Here is an 18,901-nt window from a genome sequence, read left to right on the forward strand (position 1 = left end):
TCTGATCTGTTCTTTGCCACTACCTCGACAGACTTTATATACTCTATGTCAAACTACATAAATGTATGCAAAAGTGTAAATTTATGGCTGCATTTATAGTATTAGGCAAGTATTTATTGGTTTTAAACACCACCAGTCTGGAAATCGACCAGAACTTTGACCTTTTTATGATGTGATTTACTGCCGTGAGCCTTCAAATTCCATGGACTCCATTTAAGTAAGTTTCAGGTCTTGGCAGGACAAACATCTGAGATAGAGCTGCCTCTAACCCGGTGGAGAAATGCTAAATTGAGCATGTAACTGTGCTTGGGTGACCAGGATGATCATTTAAAGGTGTGGCGAAACTGTTGTTGGGTCTGATAAACTTGCCTTGTATCCATAACACATGACAAATGCTATGGCGTTTTTGTGTTCATATCTACTGCAAGGCACATCACAAAGGCTCTACTGCATTTTAAAAATGAGAAATGAAGGGCTGAAAAGGTTTGGATGTGGGAAGGTACTGTGCTGTGATAGCTAGGAAAGTTTTGTTCTGTTTGCAGTTTATTAAGCAGGTTTTCTCTAAGAGAGGAAAAGCCCTTTAAACTGAAGCAAGGAGTACTGATGTTTGGGTTCCTTAGGTCTCTTCTGCATATGAGCATTTCCCTCTGACTGATATCTGGACATGAGTGAGGAGCTGGTTGCAGTGAGGTTTCTTTCCTGCTGGCTGAGGCTGATAGGGGCAAGGAGCAGCAGGAGGCTTCGATCACGGCCAGTATGCATTTCCAACAAGGGGCATCCATCAGGAGGACCCTTCCAATGACTCCTCTCAAGAAGAGTGTAATTCTTCTCAACTCATGCAAATTTGGGCTCAGGGGTCAGCTCCCTAATTTGTGACTGTGTAAACAAGGGATTCCAGGAATGTTTGCCTTTGCAGTGCAGGGTGTGAAGGCAGCTAACTTGCTCTACTCAAGATAAGGTGATTTTTGGATAAAATTACAGTTTCTTTAGACCAGTGCTTGGTTGTCATTGCAATGAGTTTCAGGTTATTTCTGTCCTCTGTATCTTGAGGAAATCCTGTGTTGGTTTCCCAAGGTGGCAGGAGAACCTGGCTGGTTTGGAATGACCCCACGCCCTTGCCTGTCCCAGTTCCCTAGGGGACATGCTGCCTCCTCTTTGGCCGCTTGGGTATAGCACCCTAAGTACCAGCTTGGAGGCTGCATCCCCTCCTGCTCCATGAGCCAGGGCCCCACTTTCACCATCACAGCTGTTGCTGGCCCACCTCTGTCAGTTCACATTTCCAATCTGCCCAAAATGATTCACCAGGCTCCTTGTTTTTGCATCTCACTTGCATGCATCATTTTCCTTGCCTGGGCTGCCAAGCACTGATCAGTATTCAACAGCTACCATACAGAGATAAGGGGATATTATTCACTTAGATGCAATTATGTTTTCACAGAGGAAAAGAAAAAAAAAAAAAAGGTTTTACCTATCCACTCAGTGGCAGTTTGATTTATGCTGTGACCTCTTCAGAAAGAGTGTATATGTATTTTTGGAGGTGAAATGAATGTTTCCAATGTGAAACTATTTTTTTATTGTTCTTAGGCTTTTATAGTTTTCTTCATGTGTGCAAGTCTGCATTTCCTAAATTAACATAAGGGATTTTTGCCTTTGATGTAAGTGGGACATGATCAGCTCTGATGTTTCTTCCTGTTTGTGAGTGTCTTGCAGTAATTTTAATGAGACAGGCTTAAAAAAAGAGTGTGTATTTACTGCATTTGTTTCCCACTGTTTCAGACTATGCGGTGTGAATGAGCGCTTGTGGGTGTGCAATTCTTTTCCTGATTGAAATACTGGCAGTTTAGACTGGAGGCAAGTGTGTCTGCTGGCTTGGTGATGTTCGTAAAATGTGCTGGCAGGCTGAATCTGCAATGTCAGGAAGAAAATGCCTGAACCAAAGTGTCTTAAGAATAGGCTGTGTGTCAGGATGGGCAGCTCTGGTTTCCATAACAGATACAATTAGAAGACATATAGAATGTATTTATTTTTTGAATAGGATGTGGGAGGAGAAGAGACAGGAGAAGAACTGTCTGTTTGTGTGTCTGGAAGCTAAATAGAGATGTTTATAAATGATTAGTTTAATTTGCTGGCGCATTCATTAACGAAACTCCCATACGCGGCTGGGAAAGCAAGAGGAGCTGTGAACAGAGAAAAAGGGGAGCTCATAAAGGCAAGAGAGACTGAACGGCAGCCAAGGGGACAAGCAGCGCACCGGGCAGTGTGGAGCTCAGGGCAGCCGTTGCGCTTCCTTATGCTTTTTTTTTTCCTTCCTCCTCCTGGAGGCCCATCGAGCAACTCCCCTTTTGTGCTCATCTGAGCGAGCAAAACAAAGAAGTTTGCTTAATTAAAAGGCTGTCTTTTCTTCTCCGGAGGAAAATGGCGTGCCACTGGGAACGCGAGAGAGGGCTGGAGTGCCTGGTGGGCTCCCCCAGCAGCCATGCTCCCTGGGTAGTGGGACAGTCAGCTGGGTCATTTGAGTGGGGATGTTGGTTCAGTGGGACATTCCTTCCCCTAAAATCCCAGTAAAACCAAGGTCTTTTCTGCACACTAGTGAAGGGGAAATTGTTTTGTGCACAGACTGTTTATATGCAGATGCTTTCTGGAAGAAAAAAGGTGAGGAGAAAGGAAGGAAGGAACAGGAAAGTAAGGTGCAGAGCTATAAACACGTTTGGAAGTGAAACAGGGCTGTTACAGTCACTTTTTTTTTTTTTTTTTTGTCATATATTCCTCTCCTAATCTGTTGAAATAAACCTTGCCTGCTAAGAACAAGCAGTTTGCCAGACCTTTCAGAACTGTTGTTTTGCTGTGGTTATTTGCAGAGTACAGACGGGTGCCTGAAGCCTTTATTCCTGATGAGAACTACAGATGCTGGCCATCTTACCATCACAAGGGCTGCCTCCTCTCTGTGTTTGACGTTAATGAAGCCATGGAGATTTGCGACAGCTACTCCCAGTGCAAAGCTTTTGTCCTAACCAACCAGACGACTTGGACAGGTAGGTCATGGGTGTTGCTAAAGGGGACACCAGTGTTTTGTTTTAGACAAAACAGTTGCAGAGGTGACAAGAGAAGTCTGCCATCTGTTTCCAGAGTTAGATGTGCAAGCCATGGCCCAACATGTGGATTTTCACACAACTTTCCAAGCCATGTGATTGTTGCAGTTTTTCACAAAAGCAAGCGGGTTCTTCCATGCATCTAACTGGGACTCCCTGTCTGATGTGGGGAATGTTTTGCTGCTGCTGCGCTTATGCCAGCAGGGCTTGGCTAAAGGACAGAGTGGAGGGAGGGTTTCAACCAGTTAGAAGTGGATGGCCTGACACATTTCATCTGGGAAAATCTTTCTTCTAAAGGAAAAAACCATTTGCTACCACAGCTCATTTTCTTGTCTACCGGAATATGCTTCTTGAAAAGATAAATACACTTCCCCAAAGGTTTGTGGGCCTGGCAGTCTCAGTGTGGTTCCCCTGTAGGCAAGTGATCCGTGCTGATTAACATCAGTGGAGCATCACTTCTGGCTCGTGGCTGCTGAACCAGGCAGTGATTCTGAGGAACTCCACAGCATATGCCGAGAAACAAAAATGTTGCAAGTGTCTGCTAAAACAAGACATGATCATACATATAGTGTGGAGTGGACTGTACTGGTCTTCTTTTGTCTCCATTCTGTGAGATAAGGCCCCACTGAAGTTCGTTTTGAGGTTTTTCTCCTGTAGTGACTGGTTCCATGTGTATGTCCAGTGGACTTTCCCAACCTGAGACTTGCTGTGTGTTCTTCCCTCCCACACACAGCTATTTTCCTGCTTGGGTTTGCCAATTTCAGCAAAGGACAGCTTGTCTCCTCTGCTCCTGTCTTTGAGAGGAAGGGTGGCTGATGCAAGCCAACCCTTGGGAAGGCTGATTTAAGGCCTTGCTCTACCACAGACTTCAGTGAGGCAATTATTTAGGCTCTGAGGCTCAACTTTCTGTCTGTACAACCATGATCACAGCATGCCTTAACGTCAAAATCACCCTGTGTGCAATTGGGTGCTTTGGTTTTGCTTAGTGGAACAAAGTAAATACACACCAAACCAGGCTTACATATGTGTCTATTTCTTGGTGCAGCCCTCCAGCTCTGAAAGTATCACAAATGAGGAGAATCTTCAGACATGCCAGGGTGTTTTAGGTAATATAGTGCTACAGGTCTCTATGTTTCTTTTGCGTCTAAGAGATATGAACAGAGACTTCCACGGAACCAGGAAAAACTAATTTATATTAAATTTGCCTGTGATTAATCAGCAACTACTTACTCATCATATGAGAACATCAGATTATTGAAGTTAACTAACGTTCTAAGAAATAGTTCTAATGGGACATGGGAGTTCCTAGGAAGTTCACAGTAGCCCCTGTCTCAGATGGTAGTATTGAAAGTGAACAAAATGTAGCAGCCATATTTTAAGTGTTACTTGAAATAACACTTCTCTGTGCGGTCCCTGATGTGTGAGCACTCATATCCCTGCAGTCTGCAGCATGAAAATTTGGTCAGGAGTTGAAGCATCCCGTTTGTCATGTGATACTTTTAAAGAAAATAGCGTTATGGGAGCCCCCTAGAGAGGCAGGCTGGGAGTAAAGAGCACTCAGTGTTCTGAATTTTAGAGAGTGAAGGCAGGGGTTCTGTATTGATGGAGGATTTCTGCAGCCTCTGTTTCTAGGAGAGACAATTACAGGGTCCATGGGAAGGCGGCAAGCTTATCTGGAGGTAGGGATGTGAAAGTACAAGCCCTGTCCTGCAGCACCCACAGACAGTGGTGAATGAAACCTGACTGAATTCAGCTGAATTTGGTGCCTTACACTGCCCAGGGGATTGTCACTTGCTGGATTATTTATTTATTTATTTATTTTTGGTATAAAGCATATGTTGCCTGAGCATGTATAAAAACCCAGAGCTATGAAGTGATCAGCAAGAGCTGTTTTAGTGAAGGTTATGTTTAATGTGTATGGTGCTGATTGGTATTACAAAGATTCAAGCATGAGAAGGTGACATCTCTCCTGTGCAGTCAGATGACTTCCCTTCATTGAAGCGCTGAACCCAGGTCCATTTATATCAGCAGGAGAGTCTTTGAAGCCTTCCCTTTTAAAAATTTATGTTACATTTATATTAAAACCTTCAGACCTCTCCCTTATTTACCTTGTTAACTTTATGTAGCTGCATCTTAACCATAATTGTGTAAATGTATGGAAAGCAAGGAATGTTTAGTACAACTTCAAGTGAAAGCATTACAGCTTGGAGTTAAAGTTAATGAAGACTTCAGTGTTGGATTGCCTAAAGAATGCATTGGTTGATTGTGAATACAAAATGTCATTACTGTAAAGCAGGCAACCTTTTGCTCATCACTGCTAATTACCTTTCTCCTCCCTTTCCTACTCTGTGCAGGTCGGCAGCTTGTCTTCTTCAAGGCGGCTTCAAATCATATCATGCCTGATCCTGACAAGATAACATATGTGAAAGTGACAGACTGACAGCTAAAGTGGCTCAGTCTGATGTGTGAGTGACCAGAGCTGTTTGTGTATAAATATAGGCAGCTGTTGCGTATAGGACGGCTGTGCCCAGAGAGATAATTGCACTATTACTCATTCTAATCTATAGAGTGCTAAACAAAACTTTTAAGAAGTAACCTGCATGACCAGGATGAATGTGCAATAAGACAACATTTTGAAAATGTGATTTTTAAAACGAAACAAAATACGATACACTGTTGGGATATAGTTTTGGATATAACTCAACTGGCAGCTCCAGCTTTTCTAAGCAATGTTAGTGTGACTTTTCTGACCTGCGCGTGTGTGTACAGGGACAGAAGTTGATTATTTCTATGAGAAGTCTGTATCCTCTGTATTGATATTTATTTGAGCTCGTACAATCACAACAGAGTAACTGAAGCATATCAATTTGTAAGCTAAGTATCCAACATTGCCGAAGACAATCAGCATTCATGTTAAAGCTATCAAATATGCAATAGCAACATGTTTGTCAAAATGAAGGAATTGATTATGTTTAGAATTGCAAGACTGTAGCTAATTTTCATTTTTGCTTCCAATGTTATCACAAAGGTTCATTTTTTTAATTTAAAAGAGCCATTTCATAGGTCTAGCAAATCACATAAGCATATGAATGGTCCCACTGAAAGGCCGGGACTTACCCAAGTGCTGAATGCTTTGCTGAATAGGGATAGGCCTAAGCATATGCTTACAATTAAGCCTGTGCTTAAGACTTTTGTTGAATCAAGTTTGAGTTGTTCACGAAGCCACATCTTTGACAAACTGGCAAAGCAGCCCATCTGGTGGAACAGGGCTATTTTATGGAATATCTTGCAGTTATTCATATTTATCATCAAATCCATGGTTTCCTAAGGCACTGCTTGCTAATTCTTAGAGTGAATGAAGTAAATGACCTTAATAATGGTAATTGAATGCTAGCCTTAATTCTATATAAAATGCTTTTTATAGGCATGGTGTGTCTAGAGAATTTGCTTTCAGTGAAAGCAATGAAGTAAATGCTAAAGTGACCAATGTCATATTGTTTTGTAGTTTGTACAGCCAGGAAAAAAAAAAAAAGTGCATTTGTTTCTTAAATGTTTTATTTTTGTAATAAATGAAAGTTAAATACAACCTCTTTCATGCTTACTTTTCTTGTGTTGAAAATAAACGCCATAATCCAGGGAGGGTTTAGTTACAGTGCACTGTAAGTCGAATTAAACCCAGGGTGTTATTTCCAGGAAGGAACTGATGTTGCTCCCATGGCTTCCATGGTGCTGGATGGTTTCTTTTCTTGCTGGACATAGACAGAAGGGTATCAGGAGAGCAAGGAAGATGGGCAGAAATTTTCATAGTCCAAGTGATTGCACAGTAGGGGTGGTCAGATGGTGACACATTTAGCAGCAGGTCTTGTCTCACCACAGTTCCTCTGAGGTCACTGATACTCTAACGATGTCTGGCAGTCCACTGAAATGACATTGCTATAATGGGGGTAACTCGCAGATTATCAAACTACCCACCACAATAGCTCAGCTGATTGTGTCACAGTGCACTTAGGAACCCATCAATCATGCTTCAGTAATAAACAAACACTACAGATTCTTTAAAAATTGCTACATAAATCATGCCAATACGTACTGCACAGTTCATTGAAGTGATATGGGTTGTTGGCACTGAGGTGCTGGTATGTATTTGGAAAGTGTTTAGGCTCCCATGATTGCCTCCCCATTAAGGTCTACACACCATTCCAAAAATACACAGCATTTAAAAACAAAGTGAATGATTATAAATCTTTTATCTGCATTCCTAGATAAAAAAAATTGTCAACAGTTAAAAGAAAAAGAAAGGTATCTGGGGTAATTCTTTAATACTATGGGCAGATACCTAAGGGTGATTTCACTTCATCATTTTCTGCATGCCTGAAAAAAAAAAACAACCAAACACCTCTGAAGTCAGAAATTGTTTATCTCTGGAATTAAACAAACTTGCCAAACCAATTTACATCAGCTTTCGCAAACACAGATCAAATAAGTAAGAAACAGCCATGAGCCAAGAAGCTGCATTCTAGATTACAGCAGTAATCAACTTTATATAGGCAGTTTTATAACTCTCTGAGAGGAAGGTTTCCAATGGAAATCATGATTTAAATCTTAATAAGAAAGGCGTGATACTACAACGAGTGAGTTTAATAGCTGTAATAAGCACTGGTAAAAGCTCGAATTCATAGGGAGAAAGTGTCTTTGGCAGCTGTGGGTCTGATTCAGCAGTGCCTGACTGGCGCTCGTGGCGTGGAAACCCCTGAGAAGCCACAGCGGAGGAGGAGGAGGCAGAGCTCAAAGGGAGCTGGCAGGTCTGTTCTGCTCAGCCAGGAGCCATACCATGTCTTCTGTGGAAAAAAGTGTTTCTATTTCCTCCCCTCCCATAACTTTTTGACTGCTTTTTACATTTCCTAACGTACTCAGGCCACAAGGTAGAAATATGAAAGAAGACACCCACATGGCTTTAAATGATTGATGTCTGCGTGCGTGCGTGCACGTGTGTGTACGTGTACACTTATTTATGTCTATGTCACACTGAACAGAGATTATTTACCTAGTGAAAAAGCAATTGGCTACGTACAAAATGAAGTGCTAAACAGGATGTTGGATTCATCTGGAGAAGTGAGAGCTCCATGAAGTCGCAGCTCTCTGCAGGGCTGTGCTGTGTGCTTGCTCCAATCTGGGGCAGCAGTGTCCTGCTCAGGGTGTGGCATAAAGTACCTCCAAGGGCTGCCCATGGTCTTCCTGCCTGACTAATGGAGTGATGAATTTGTATCATTTGTACCACAGCTTACAGGGAGTGAATGCAACCTTGTGTTTATTCTAGATGAGCAAAGGAGTAGATGTGGTGGCTAACATGTCAGTTCAAGACAGCTGTCTGGGAAGAGGTGGTTACCACATGGGCTTTCTCTGCTGTGGTCAGGGATTCCTACAAAGTTGTCTTGCTTTGCTGCTCTCTCACACCCCTCTGCAGCAGCAGATTCTTGGTGATATACATGAGGTATGGATTTCAAAGAGAATTAGAGAATCAAAATGTATACCTTTGTTACAGTTTGACTCATGGAAGTGGAGTGCTGACTTAATGTTTATAAGGCCCCACGGCTTCATACAGTTACTACTTCAAGTGAAGAAGATACATCTATTGATAAGAAGGTAGATGAGGAAAGTGTTTCAGAGAACTGCTTCTGAAAGCCCCCAGGACATGTAAAGATCATATAAATCCTTCAGTACAGATGTAGACATCGGCATTTTAACCTTAACAGGTAACTTGCTTGCAAGTAACTCCAAGTGTATTTTTTTGAAGCTGACATGGAAGGTTTTGAAAGCTGCATTTAAAAAATGTAAAGGAAGCAAAAGTATCGTCTCTTCCCTTTGTAGATGCACACAGTCAATGTTCGTCTTTGTTTAATAAGTGCCCCACTTCCCCATGCAAGCTAAAGGGAAATATAATTCAATAGGAGCCATCCTGATTATTCAAGTGTCTCTGATGTCAAGCCAGAGGTCAAACAATGCCTATATTAGAAATTGTGGTTATAAACAAAAAATCCCCGCTCATCACAGTGTTTCAGCAAAAGACTGTAAGGCTAAGAAGGAAGACTAAACTATCCAGTGACTACTTGAAATGATAAAGCCAAAATCTGATCTTACTTTGCTTGATTTTACCAGTGTAATCCAGTTAATCCTTGATTTATGTTCACACAAAACAGAATCAGACTGTTAGATGAGTATCTGTGAAGAAGGAACAAAATAGAACCCACTTCTTGAATCTAAATGGTTTGACCATAAAAGTGAGGAAAAATACACTGATTTTCCCCTATCTTTACACATAATATGTGTGTGTAAGCATGTGTATAATAGGTTTGTATAAAAGTCAAACAGTGACAGCATGGAGCATTACCTTACCCTTAAGGTGGAAGCTTTAGCAAGACTAAGCAAATTAAAGACACACCATTCAATAAATAATCTCAGGAAAAGAGTATTATTTTGACAAACTTACTGTTCAACAGGTTTCATGTCATCCTCATTTATCATTCTGTTGAGTTCAAGGATGTCCTAACAAGCCTGAGTTGTCAGCATTCAGGAGAACCCAGCATGTATTCAGACAATGGTACAAACTGGTATCTACAAATAAAAGCTTTCTATAAATACACTAGAGGTTATGTGGAACAGCCGGTCAGATGGATGATGAGGGGCACAATGGCAGTTTTAGAAGCGGACGTATTTCACATTTTGTACAAGACCTTGGCTCTGTGCAAGTTCATGACCTATTAAAAACACTACACGACTTATTACCAGACCTCATCTCATTCTTGGACATCAGCTATTGATCATGTGAATGCTATTATTTCCACATATTTTACCATCCTGGACTGCAGTCCCCTGAGTGGCAAAACTAATGCCCATTTCAAGAACAAAATACCTCAGTTAAAAGTCAAATCTTCATCTGCATCTTCATCTGGTTCTGATTTCTAATTTGGGATGGAAGTTAGGTAATACACGGGTTTTAAGAGAGAGAATACTACAGAGGCAAAAAATAATACCCGCTTTATTGTATAGGCAGTGAGTCTGCAAATAGACTGTACGTTCTACCTAGAGAATTAATGTTTAATAACTTGGGTTGCAGGTCAAGGTGGCAGATGTGAAAAGAAATTACCATATTTCAGCCTTATATTGCAGCACATGTTTCATGACCTATAATTACTCTGATATATGGTTCATTTCTTAAAGACCAAGCTCCTTAAATTATGTGGTTACGCAGGAACATACTTTTCTTTTTTTTTTTTTAGCAACTACTAGAGTGTGAATAAAAGAGAACTGTATGAGTGTAATAATACTCACACAATTCAGAAACCACTGCAGTTGTGGTGCTACTGAGTCTACTGACTGAAATTAACAATAATTCCCAAATGGATGCTGATGCTAGGCAAAAACATCACAGGATGGCAAATATACATCATTTTAAAAGTAATAGGAAAGGGGCATGGGAACTAGGTAATAGAAAGGTATGTGAAAAATAGAGGTGCCATTTATATAAGAAATATTTGTTGGGTGGTCAAGATTTACTGTGATGGAGAAATGAGTGTGCAGTACCAAAATTCCCCACTAAATCTCAAGAATGGACTAACTTTCACTTCCTGCAGTCACCAGCCCACGTGCTATCAGTTCTCAGCCTCTTCAATAACCTGCAAGTTATTTCTGTCTGAGCTTCAGTCTTCCAGATCTTGCTCACCAGTGCTGCACTGCTTCTGTGCAACAGAATGAAATTCCAGCATCTCAGCAACTGACCAGCCAACATTGGCTCTTGCTTTGTGTTGCAGTTCATGTCTCCAAAGGCACTGGACATGCCTTCAGCTTTCTTGGAATCAATTCCTTAACATCTAGTGTAGCTGCCTTTCTCCTATGATGAGGTAAACCACCCTCCAATGCCATCTAGTGATGCCAAGAGATTTCAAAAATCTAGGTCTTACACTTTCCAAGTAACCATTGCGCACGTGCATATTATAATTCTTACACTTTCATAGTAAATTAGGAATAATTTTTCTTCAATGGGTTTCAGCAGGTTAATTTACTCAGTTAATTTACTGGAATATTATATTGAATTTTCCCTTTGAAATTGTTTGGTGCTTTAAGAGGCCACAGTATCTGCTCCAGCTGTCAACTGGAAAGTCATTTGGTGCCAAGTGCCTGCATCTTCCATCTTGTGTGCCTCTGATGCAAACTCCACCAAAAGACCATGTGAAGCTGCCTATTCAATACCTTCTGAGGGCTGTGTGTCTCACTTTTAAAGCAGAGCTCCAAATGTGAAATCCTATAGAAAAACTAGTTATTTTAAAACTGCACATTATCTATTATAGCAAACCCAAGTATGAATGGCATCAAATTTCTGTTGCTGTGCCCTCTCGGAGATGCTGAGGCTCAAATCTGAGGAACTGAACACAGAGGGGATGAAGGAAGGAATGGCAAATTTGCTGTGTATAATGTATTGGACACCATCTGTGTTTTATTCAAATGGGGTTATATATTTTGTGAAAATAAAAACCAGCCTCATGAGTCAGTGTGTGCAAGGCAGTCACTTGAATATCTATAATGGGAAACATGCTCTAGGTTGGAAGTTGCAAAGGGAAATCAAATGTTTGAAGTGTCAAAGTTGGAAAAATATAAAATACGCCTGACACCGTAGCTATTGAAGCCAAAATGAATAAATCATCATCTCAGGAAAGAAAACCCCACCAAGCTCTTGGCTATAACCTTCATTTTCCTACACTCAAATAAAATTACATACAACCTGATAATTTAACCAGACTTGTCAATAAGAACTGATGGCTTCAACAGACACTATCACTTCATGCTTCAGTGTGCACTTCAGAAGCATCCAGTATATTATCCAAGAAATAAATTTGATGTCAAACTTTTTTCTTTGAGTTGATAGAAGAACCTTACGCAGTGGAGCTGATGTAAAATATGTTGTATTGCAGAGCATTTGAGTGAAATGAAATTAATGCCAGCTCAGTAATTTATTCCCTATGTATGGCCTTTCCTGAGCAGTTATGCAAGAAGTATTTTAGTATCTTTCTAAGTAGGGCAAGCATGACTTCCAAGAAGGAATTTGAGAGAAATTTTGAGGTTAAAACAGTAGGAGCCTGAGCTTACACTCCCATCTCTGTTACAGTCTCACTGTTGATTCTGGTCAAATTTTAGACCATTTTTTCTTTATGTAAATCTCATTGTCAGAAATGTGTTTTGCAGACATGGCTGTACCCACTGGTGCCAGTCTGGGGAAAGTTACTGGGATACAGTGTTTTCTGGCTTTGTCTGCAACAGGGTTTTATTTATAACAAATCAAATAGCCTGATGGAAAGATGAGAATAGTGACTATAGCTGCAACTTGACATGCCACAATTTTTGGGCAAATTGAGGACTTTTGTTTAGTGTTTAAGATGGATACATATCTATTTGTTTATTTGTCAGAAGGAAATAGTCCCTGGAAATTGCAAATCAAAATCTCATTTTTACTTACTCAGAATAACTTAACTGGCCTTTTACCTGCTAAAAATAGATTCACCAGTCTAAAGGCAATGCTATGTAGAGCCCGAGCTGAATGCACCATTGAAGGAAAGAGTGGTGAGGACTGGATTCAACATCCCCATTCACCATGACCCTAGATGGACGCTTCAAAAGGCTTTCTTTAACTGTTTATGCTCTGACACCAACTCCAATACCTTTCCACACTCTGAGCAGCACTTGGTTTTCCAAACATCCTGCTGGCTTTCAGAGAATTTCTTGAAATTAAGTATCCTTTACTGCAATCAAGAATAGTGTAAGTGTGGTCACAGTTAAAATATGTCAGTCAGGCTACTGGCATTTACTCCAGAATGACCCTGGTAGGGCTGACCACACAGCCAGTCACCCTGTTGGGAGCTAACTGGCTCTCAGGGAAAGGCCGCGAGTAAGCACAGACCTGGCCTTCTCTATACGTGTGCCATATCACTTATCTTGGTAGCTGTGGTGGGGGCCAGTATCTTCTACCTTGGAAATAAGCTCCCCAGCACTGGCTCGGTGCATATACAGCAGCAGGGAATTGTTATTCTGTGAGAGAGTGCTTTTCTATTGACATGGTATCTTAATTAAATCTACAAATGGAACACGTCTTTGGTGTTTTCAGTAATTTTTTTCTCCTGTGAATTGCTTTCAATATTTGTTTGTTCTTCAGCCAGAAATGCAGTCCAGGGGAAGCTGGAAACAATGCTCAGCTTAGAGTCTTGATATTAGCACATACAGTCTACATAAAGGCATTAAAAACACACGTTAAGCAAAGCCTCAGACTCCACAGAGAAGGTAAGGCAGGCTTTTCACTGTCCTTGAAGATTAATGTAAACCTCTTGCAGTGGATGGTATTGGTACTTGAGCGTAGGAATTTTTTATTACTCAACTACTGAACTGTTAGTTAGGAATGTTTATTACAGTACCTGTTGATGGAATCAGAAAAGTATAAAACTGTGTTCTGCATGACATGCATTACTATTATATAGATCTGGACCAGGCACTAAATTATTTTCTGAATATAGTTTGTAAAAATAACTGGGGAAGAAGCAGTGCTACATGATCTGGTAGTGCATGTCCTCTAGTCTTAGTTGATGAGCTCTGGTCACCAGTTAATCAAACATACTTACCATGTATGTATATTTACTTACATGCATGAAACAGTTACGGTTTTCCAGCCTCCAACTGCATTTAATGTGACAAACTTGAAAAGGCCAGTGATCAAAGGTATTAATTACCCTGTATTCATACACTGCGTATCGTTGCTCTAAACAAATGCAAGAGATCTGATACCTATTTTTTTTTTTTCAAACAGTATGAAATGAATGTATGAAATTCATGAAAGATTATTTATCTCCAAGATAAGCACAGTTACCCAACTATCCAGTCATTGCAGATGGCCAGTAAGAAAATACGCAAATGGCTGAGGAACTGGACAAGCTGAGATTCCCTTAACTCTTGAAAAAAACTGATGTTCTATCTCCAAATCACAAAAACATCTGAAGAAAAACTGCAGAAGTGCAGAATAGAGAGTGACAAGCCTAGATGCTTTCCCCAGACTGCTATGTTCACTCGCGGGACTCAACTCAAGAAGCTTAACTGCTGTCATACGAGGTACATAAGAGGCAAAGGGGGCTTAAAACATTCATACTACAGCTACTTTAACTCCCATTACACCTTTCAGTTTCTTGCTCTATATTATATTACACTGTCATTTACATACAAAGTTTGCTCATGAACTGATGACTTAAGTCTATTTTATTGTAAAAGATCAAATTCCTGCTACCTACCCATCCCTTTCCCTTCCGAAATGGAAAATGAGTCTTTACTCACTGTCTAACCCTAGCCTAATTCAAACAAGCAAGCTGGCTTGTATGAATAAGTCTTGTTAAGATACAGCCTATATGTTCCAAACTGTCTCATTTTTTTTGCCACTCCAGGGCTCGTATCCTTTGAAGGTTTTTGTGAAACTTTGCCCTCTTGTCCTTCCAAAGTCCAGCAGTAGCTGTAACTTTGAAGATGTAGCTACTTTTCTTTCATCTATACTGCCCCTTTGTCCAACAGTCCTTTACCATGAACATTTTCTTCTAGTATGCAATGTAAAATCCCCAATTGCCTTTCTTGGAATACTGTTGGAAAGGCTTAAAGCCAGTGCTCTGCATTTCCCACTGCCAGTCAATACTTCTCTGCCCTCTGTCAAAACTACAGAACTGGAGAAAGGCGGTGGCTGTGAAATATATGTTGTCCATGAGCTCACCTAAGAAATGACGCAGTGAATAGTCATTTGTTCCCTATTGCATAATGGTCATTTTTCCACGAATGCAGCTTGAAGCAGTACAGAGAATACATTTGCATAAACCATTTGTTAGAAACAGAAGACTCTTTGTGAAGAACTATTAAAAAAACCACATAATCTACTTTTCTGTTCTTATGCAGGTTCCAGTGAGAACACAGAGCTCCTTTGTAAACAGAATCTAAATACAAGGGCTGGGTATGTTTTTCCTGCAATCAAGATTCCATAAATAATAAAATTGGAGTTCAAAACCAGAAGTGCCTGAAATTGTTAAATGTAATGTTAATGATTTCCTGGCAGTAGCTGAAATTCAGAAAGTTTAGCACTACTAGCATCCGTGCTATTTTGACCAAGGTGAACCCCTGTTCCCCAAGTTCTGCTAAATAAAGCTGTAATTAATCTGCAGTACAAATTTTGGTATCTTTAGTTCCTGGGGAAAAGCATTTTTATAATACATCAGGGGAAGCTTATTCTGTAAATTCAGTTGTGGGTTTTAATAGCCTTCATAACTCATTGCTGTCTCAATGATTTTCTGCTTTTATTGCCCATCTGAGCCCTTTCGTCGAGATAGGTGGCCTGGAAGGTTCCTTTTTTATGATACCACCTTTCCTCCTTAACGTTTCATTGCCCTTCCCCAGTAGCTGATCTTGTGCACGCTTCAAGAGGCCCTCCACCAGCTCCAAGATCACACGGATTGGGATAAGTAAGCCAGATAAGTCAAGGCAAACAAAGCCCAAGTGTGGCACACTGAGCAGCCAAAGAGATTACTGCTCATGCGATTAACATCTTTTCATGCTCCTTCTCCCACTGCAAGATGGTCTTGTTTCCTTTTCACTGGACAACAAAGTTCAAGTACTTACTTGTTGCCCATCCCTGCAGTGAATTACTGGTGTGTTTCTCCCATTTCCTGGGAGCCCTTCTGGGGCTGGGAAGACATGGGGCAGCACTGCATGCAGGGAAGCCCTGGAAAAAAGCTCTGCGCATGTTTTTCCAGGCCACCTATGTAGGGAGCACATTCATGTAATCACTTTCTATTTTATTAATGGATAACTCCCGTTTTAAAAAGAAATATGAAACTTCTGCAGATAACATATGCCCTCAGTGTACAGTAACAACCATTGGGGTTAATACAGTGCAGCTGGTTACTGCAATTATTATCAACAGTCAGGTGGACTAACTATGTATCAGCTTTAATCTGGGTATATCAGTGCCTTGCCAGCATTCATTTACATTGGCCAGTCATGCTGAGTGCCGAATGCCTCCCAGCATCCCCAAAAGCCAAGGTGCCCTCATTTATTGTGGGACAGGGCTGGACCTGGCTGCAAGCCTCACAGCACTGTGCCCTTTCTGCTGGATGTTCCAGCTGACTGCCTTCAACATTGTGAATGGAAAATAAATACATCAACATTTTTTAAGTAAAAAAAAATAAAAAATAAAAAATAAAAAAAAAAAGAAGAAAGAAAGGGAAAAGCATAGGCAGCTAAAAATTCAGGAGGCCTCTTTTAAATTCTATATTCATTTTAATTATCCTCATTTAAGTTAGTATCATGATGTTGTACACTTAACATTGCTCTAGCCTCAGCAGAGCACCCACACAAAAGCCCTCTGAGACTACCATTGCACTGCAGGCCAAACCCAACCTTAAACAGACAGAAATATTCCTCACTGCTCACCCCTTATGGTTCACCCCAGGTTTGGGAAAAGTCAGGATCAATCCCTTATCTATTAACTTCTTAGTTACATAAAACATTACACATTCAGCTAGAGGAACTGAGATCTGTCCTTCTCAGCAGCAGCTAAAGGCCAACTGAATTTTGTAGATGTCCTTCCTGGATTTTAAATGAATTTTCTTTGGCTCACACTTGTTTGGCATTTACTTTCCATAATGTTTGTGTGATTAGATTTTACTGGCTCAAATATTTGCAGAAAGTGGATTACTGGAAAACTTGAGGAAACACATTTCAAAGTAAACATGAAATTATTCCTTCCGGATGCGTTTGTTCACACATTCAGTACAGACACAGAGCCAAACCCATCTGAGGTTGTTTCCCCCATTTACCCCAAGCAGCACAGCCCAACACAGCTTACCAGTGACTCCAGCTGAAAACTAAAAGCATATTTGATTAACTGGACTCATTTGCAATCTACTTGCATGCATTCAGAAAATCGCACAAAGTCTTAAGGGCAGCAAAGTCTTAACTGCAGCCCCAGCTGAAGCTGAAGGATGCTTTTTCCTGTGACTCACACTCTGGGATGCAGAACACATCCCATGACTGCCTTCATCTCTGCTTCCCTCTCCTCCTGTCCCAGCTCGTGGTGAGGACATGTTTAAAGCTATCCATTGCCTCCCTGGCCACTCTGACCATGGAGCGATCCTATGGAACAGAATAGCACTCAGTGGGAATAGGAAGGATTTAATTTCAGCTGACGTTTGATCAGGCCCTGGGGGGTTTGTTAAATGCCAAGTGGAAGTCACGTAAGATAATCAGAAGCAGTAAATGCCAAATGGAAAGCATGTAAGATAATCAGAAGCAGATTTAAATATTTTAAAATGCATTGATGGCAATATCAATATTGCTTTCACAATTGTTTGTTCACAATCTATTTGGTTTTTTTTTCCTTCCAAATTGCTTTCAAGACAAAATGAAAGAAGTGTTTATTTTATTCCCAGATTTTTTTTTCCACAGCAGATAAGCTTTAGACACTGACACCCCCCCCCCCCTTCCCCCCTTTTCTTAGAAGGGTATGAATGTTTTCAACTCTAGAACATAAGAGCTCACTCAGTGCTGGTCAATAGAGTTAATTTGGTAGAGGATGGTACAGGCATAGAACTGAACAATGAACTCTGAGGTTGGTAGTAGAAGCATAGCACACATATTTATTCTTCCTTAAATCTGTAGATCTGAGAGCTTGAAGACAGTATCCCTGAATTCAGCAGTGAGCATCCATGCTGGAATGCAGAATTGGCCACGTAATAACATTTTCTATTTACAGCGTTAATACAGGATAGATTGAGTGGCTTCAAACAGGCAGCTGCTCTGTGGTGGTATGGGGTCTTTATATTGTAAAAAATGCATGCTGCTCAAAGATCTCTTTTTTTGTGTGTGGGTTTTTTGTTTTTTTTTTTTGATGCGTTTATGAAATACACAGGCTGGGCTTCAGAAACCTCACTTTCCAAGAGTGTAAAGCTCTGTTTGGTTTTACGTTTGTTAACTGGGGTTTTCTGTCTGTCTCTGTAAAGCCCTGGCAAGTATAGAGCTTGTTTTCTGCTGGGTCCTTGTGCTGATGGCTGTGACATGGGCTTTTTAGGCTGAGATTTCTGGAGTGATTGTTGTAGCCAAACACCTAACGGCATTCAGCAGGAGTCAATTCCTGAACTCTTCCAAAAATCTCAGCCTTTCCAACTCAGTCAAGATTAGGGTTCCTTCATAGGCCAGATGAAATTACTCTACAGAATAACTGTGCATAACAATGGATAAAGGGCAAGTCTACACATATTTTGTGCACTGCTGCTGTTCTGGCTGCAGTGACTTGGGATCAGTGGAAAGAATTTGGGCAGCCGGTTGGAAAACTCAATCTTGCATATTTTTCTAAAAATAAATAATTGCTCTTTTCTTAAAAATAAGAAAAATAAGCTATATGTTCCATACAGCCCATATTCCACATTTACACTGATTTAAGATTGTATCTGCGTAATCCCCCTCTCATAAATACGTTAATTGAACATATATTTGTACTGAGAAAATGAATTACTAAAAAAACAATGCTTCAAATGAAAGATATATTTTGTGGTATGCCGCAGGAAGGGTGATTAATGTGAGCCCAAACACAAGAGCAAAGAGGATTACAGGCTTTACCTTTCACACCAAGCTGCACCCTTGAAGTGTTTTTCAGAATGGGTGCCTGGCCACAGCACAGGGTTTCATGAGCTCTTGCATCTGTTCTCTCTGTCTGGTCTGACTTGTGTCCAAACTAAGGTGGTGGCAAT

At 40.7% G+C, this 18,901-nt stretch overlaps 1 protein-coding gene across 1 annotated transcript in view; it reads left to right on the forward strand.

Moving 5' to 3' along the window:
* The window catches only part of PKDCC (protein kinase domain containing, cytoplasmic), a 31,511-nt gene extending 24,836 nt beyond the window's left edge, over positions 1 to 6,675 (forward strand). The window contains exons 6-7 of the mRNA XM_015857386.3: positions 2,859 to 3,032; positions 5,444 to 6,675. Of these exons, the coding sequence (XP_015712872.2) occupies positions 2,859 to 3,032; positions 5,444 to 5,529 (260 nt within the window). The 3' untranslated portion in view covers positions 5,530 to 6,675. The remainder of the gene's footprint in view (positions 1 to 2,858; positions 3,033 to 5,443) is intronic.
* The last annotated feature ends 12,226 nt before the right edge of the window (positions 6,676 to 18,901 follow it).

The sequence above is a fragment of the Coturnix japonica genome, chromosome 3, assembly GCF_054131305.1.
Source record: "Coturnix japonica strain WE chromosome 3, WE-NBRP24, whole genome shotgun sequence".
NCBI classification, from domain to species: domain Eukaryota; kingdom Metazoa; phylum Chordata; class Aves; order Galliformes; family Phasianidae; genus Coturnix; species Coturnix japonica.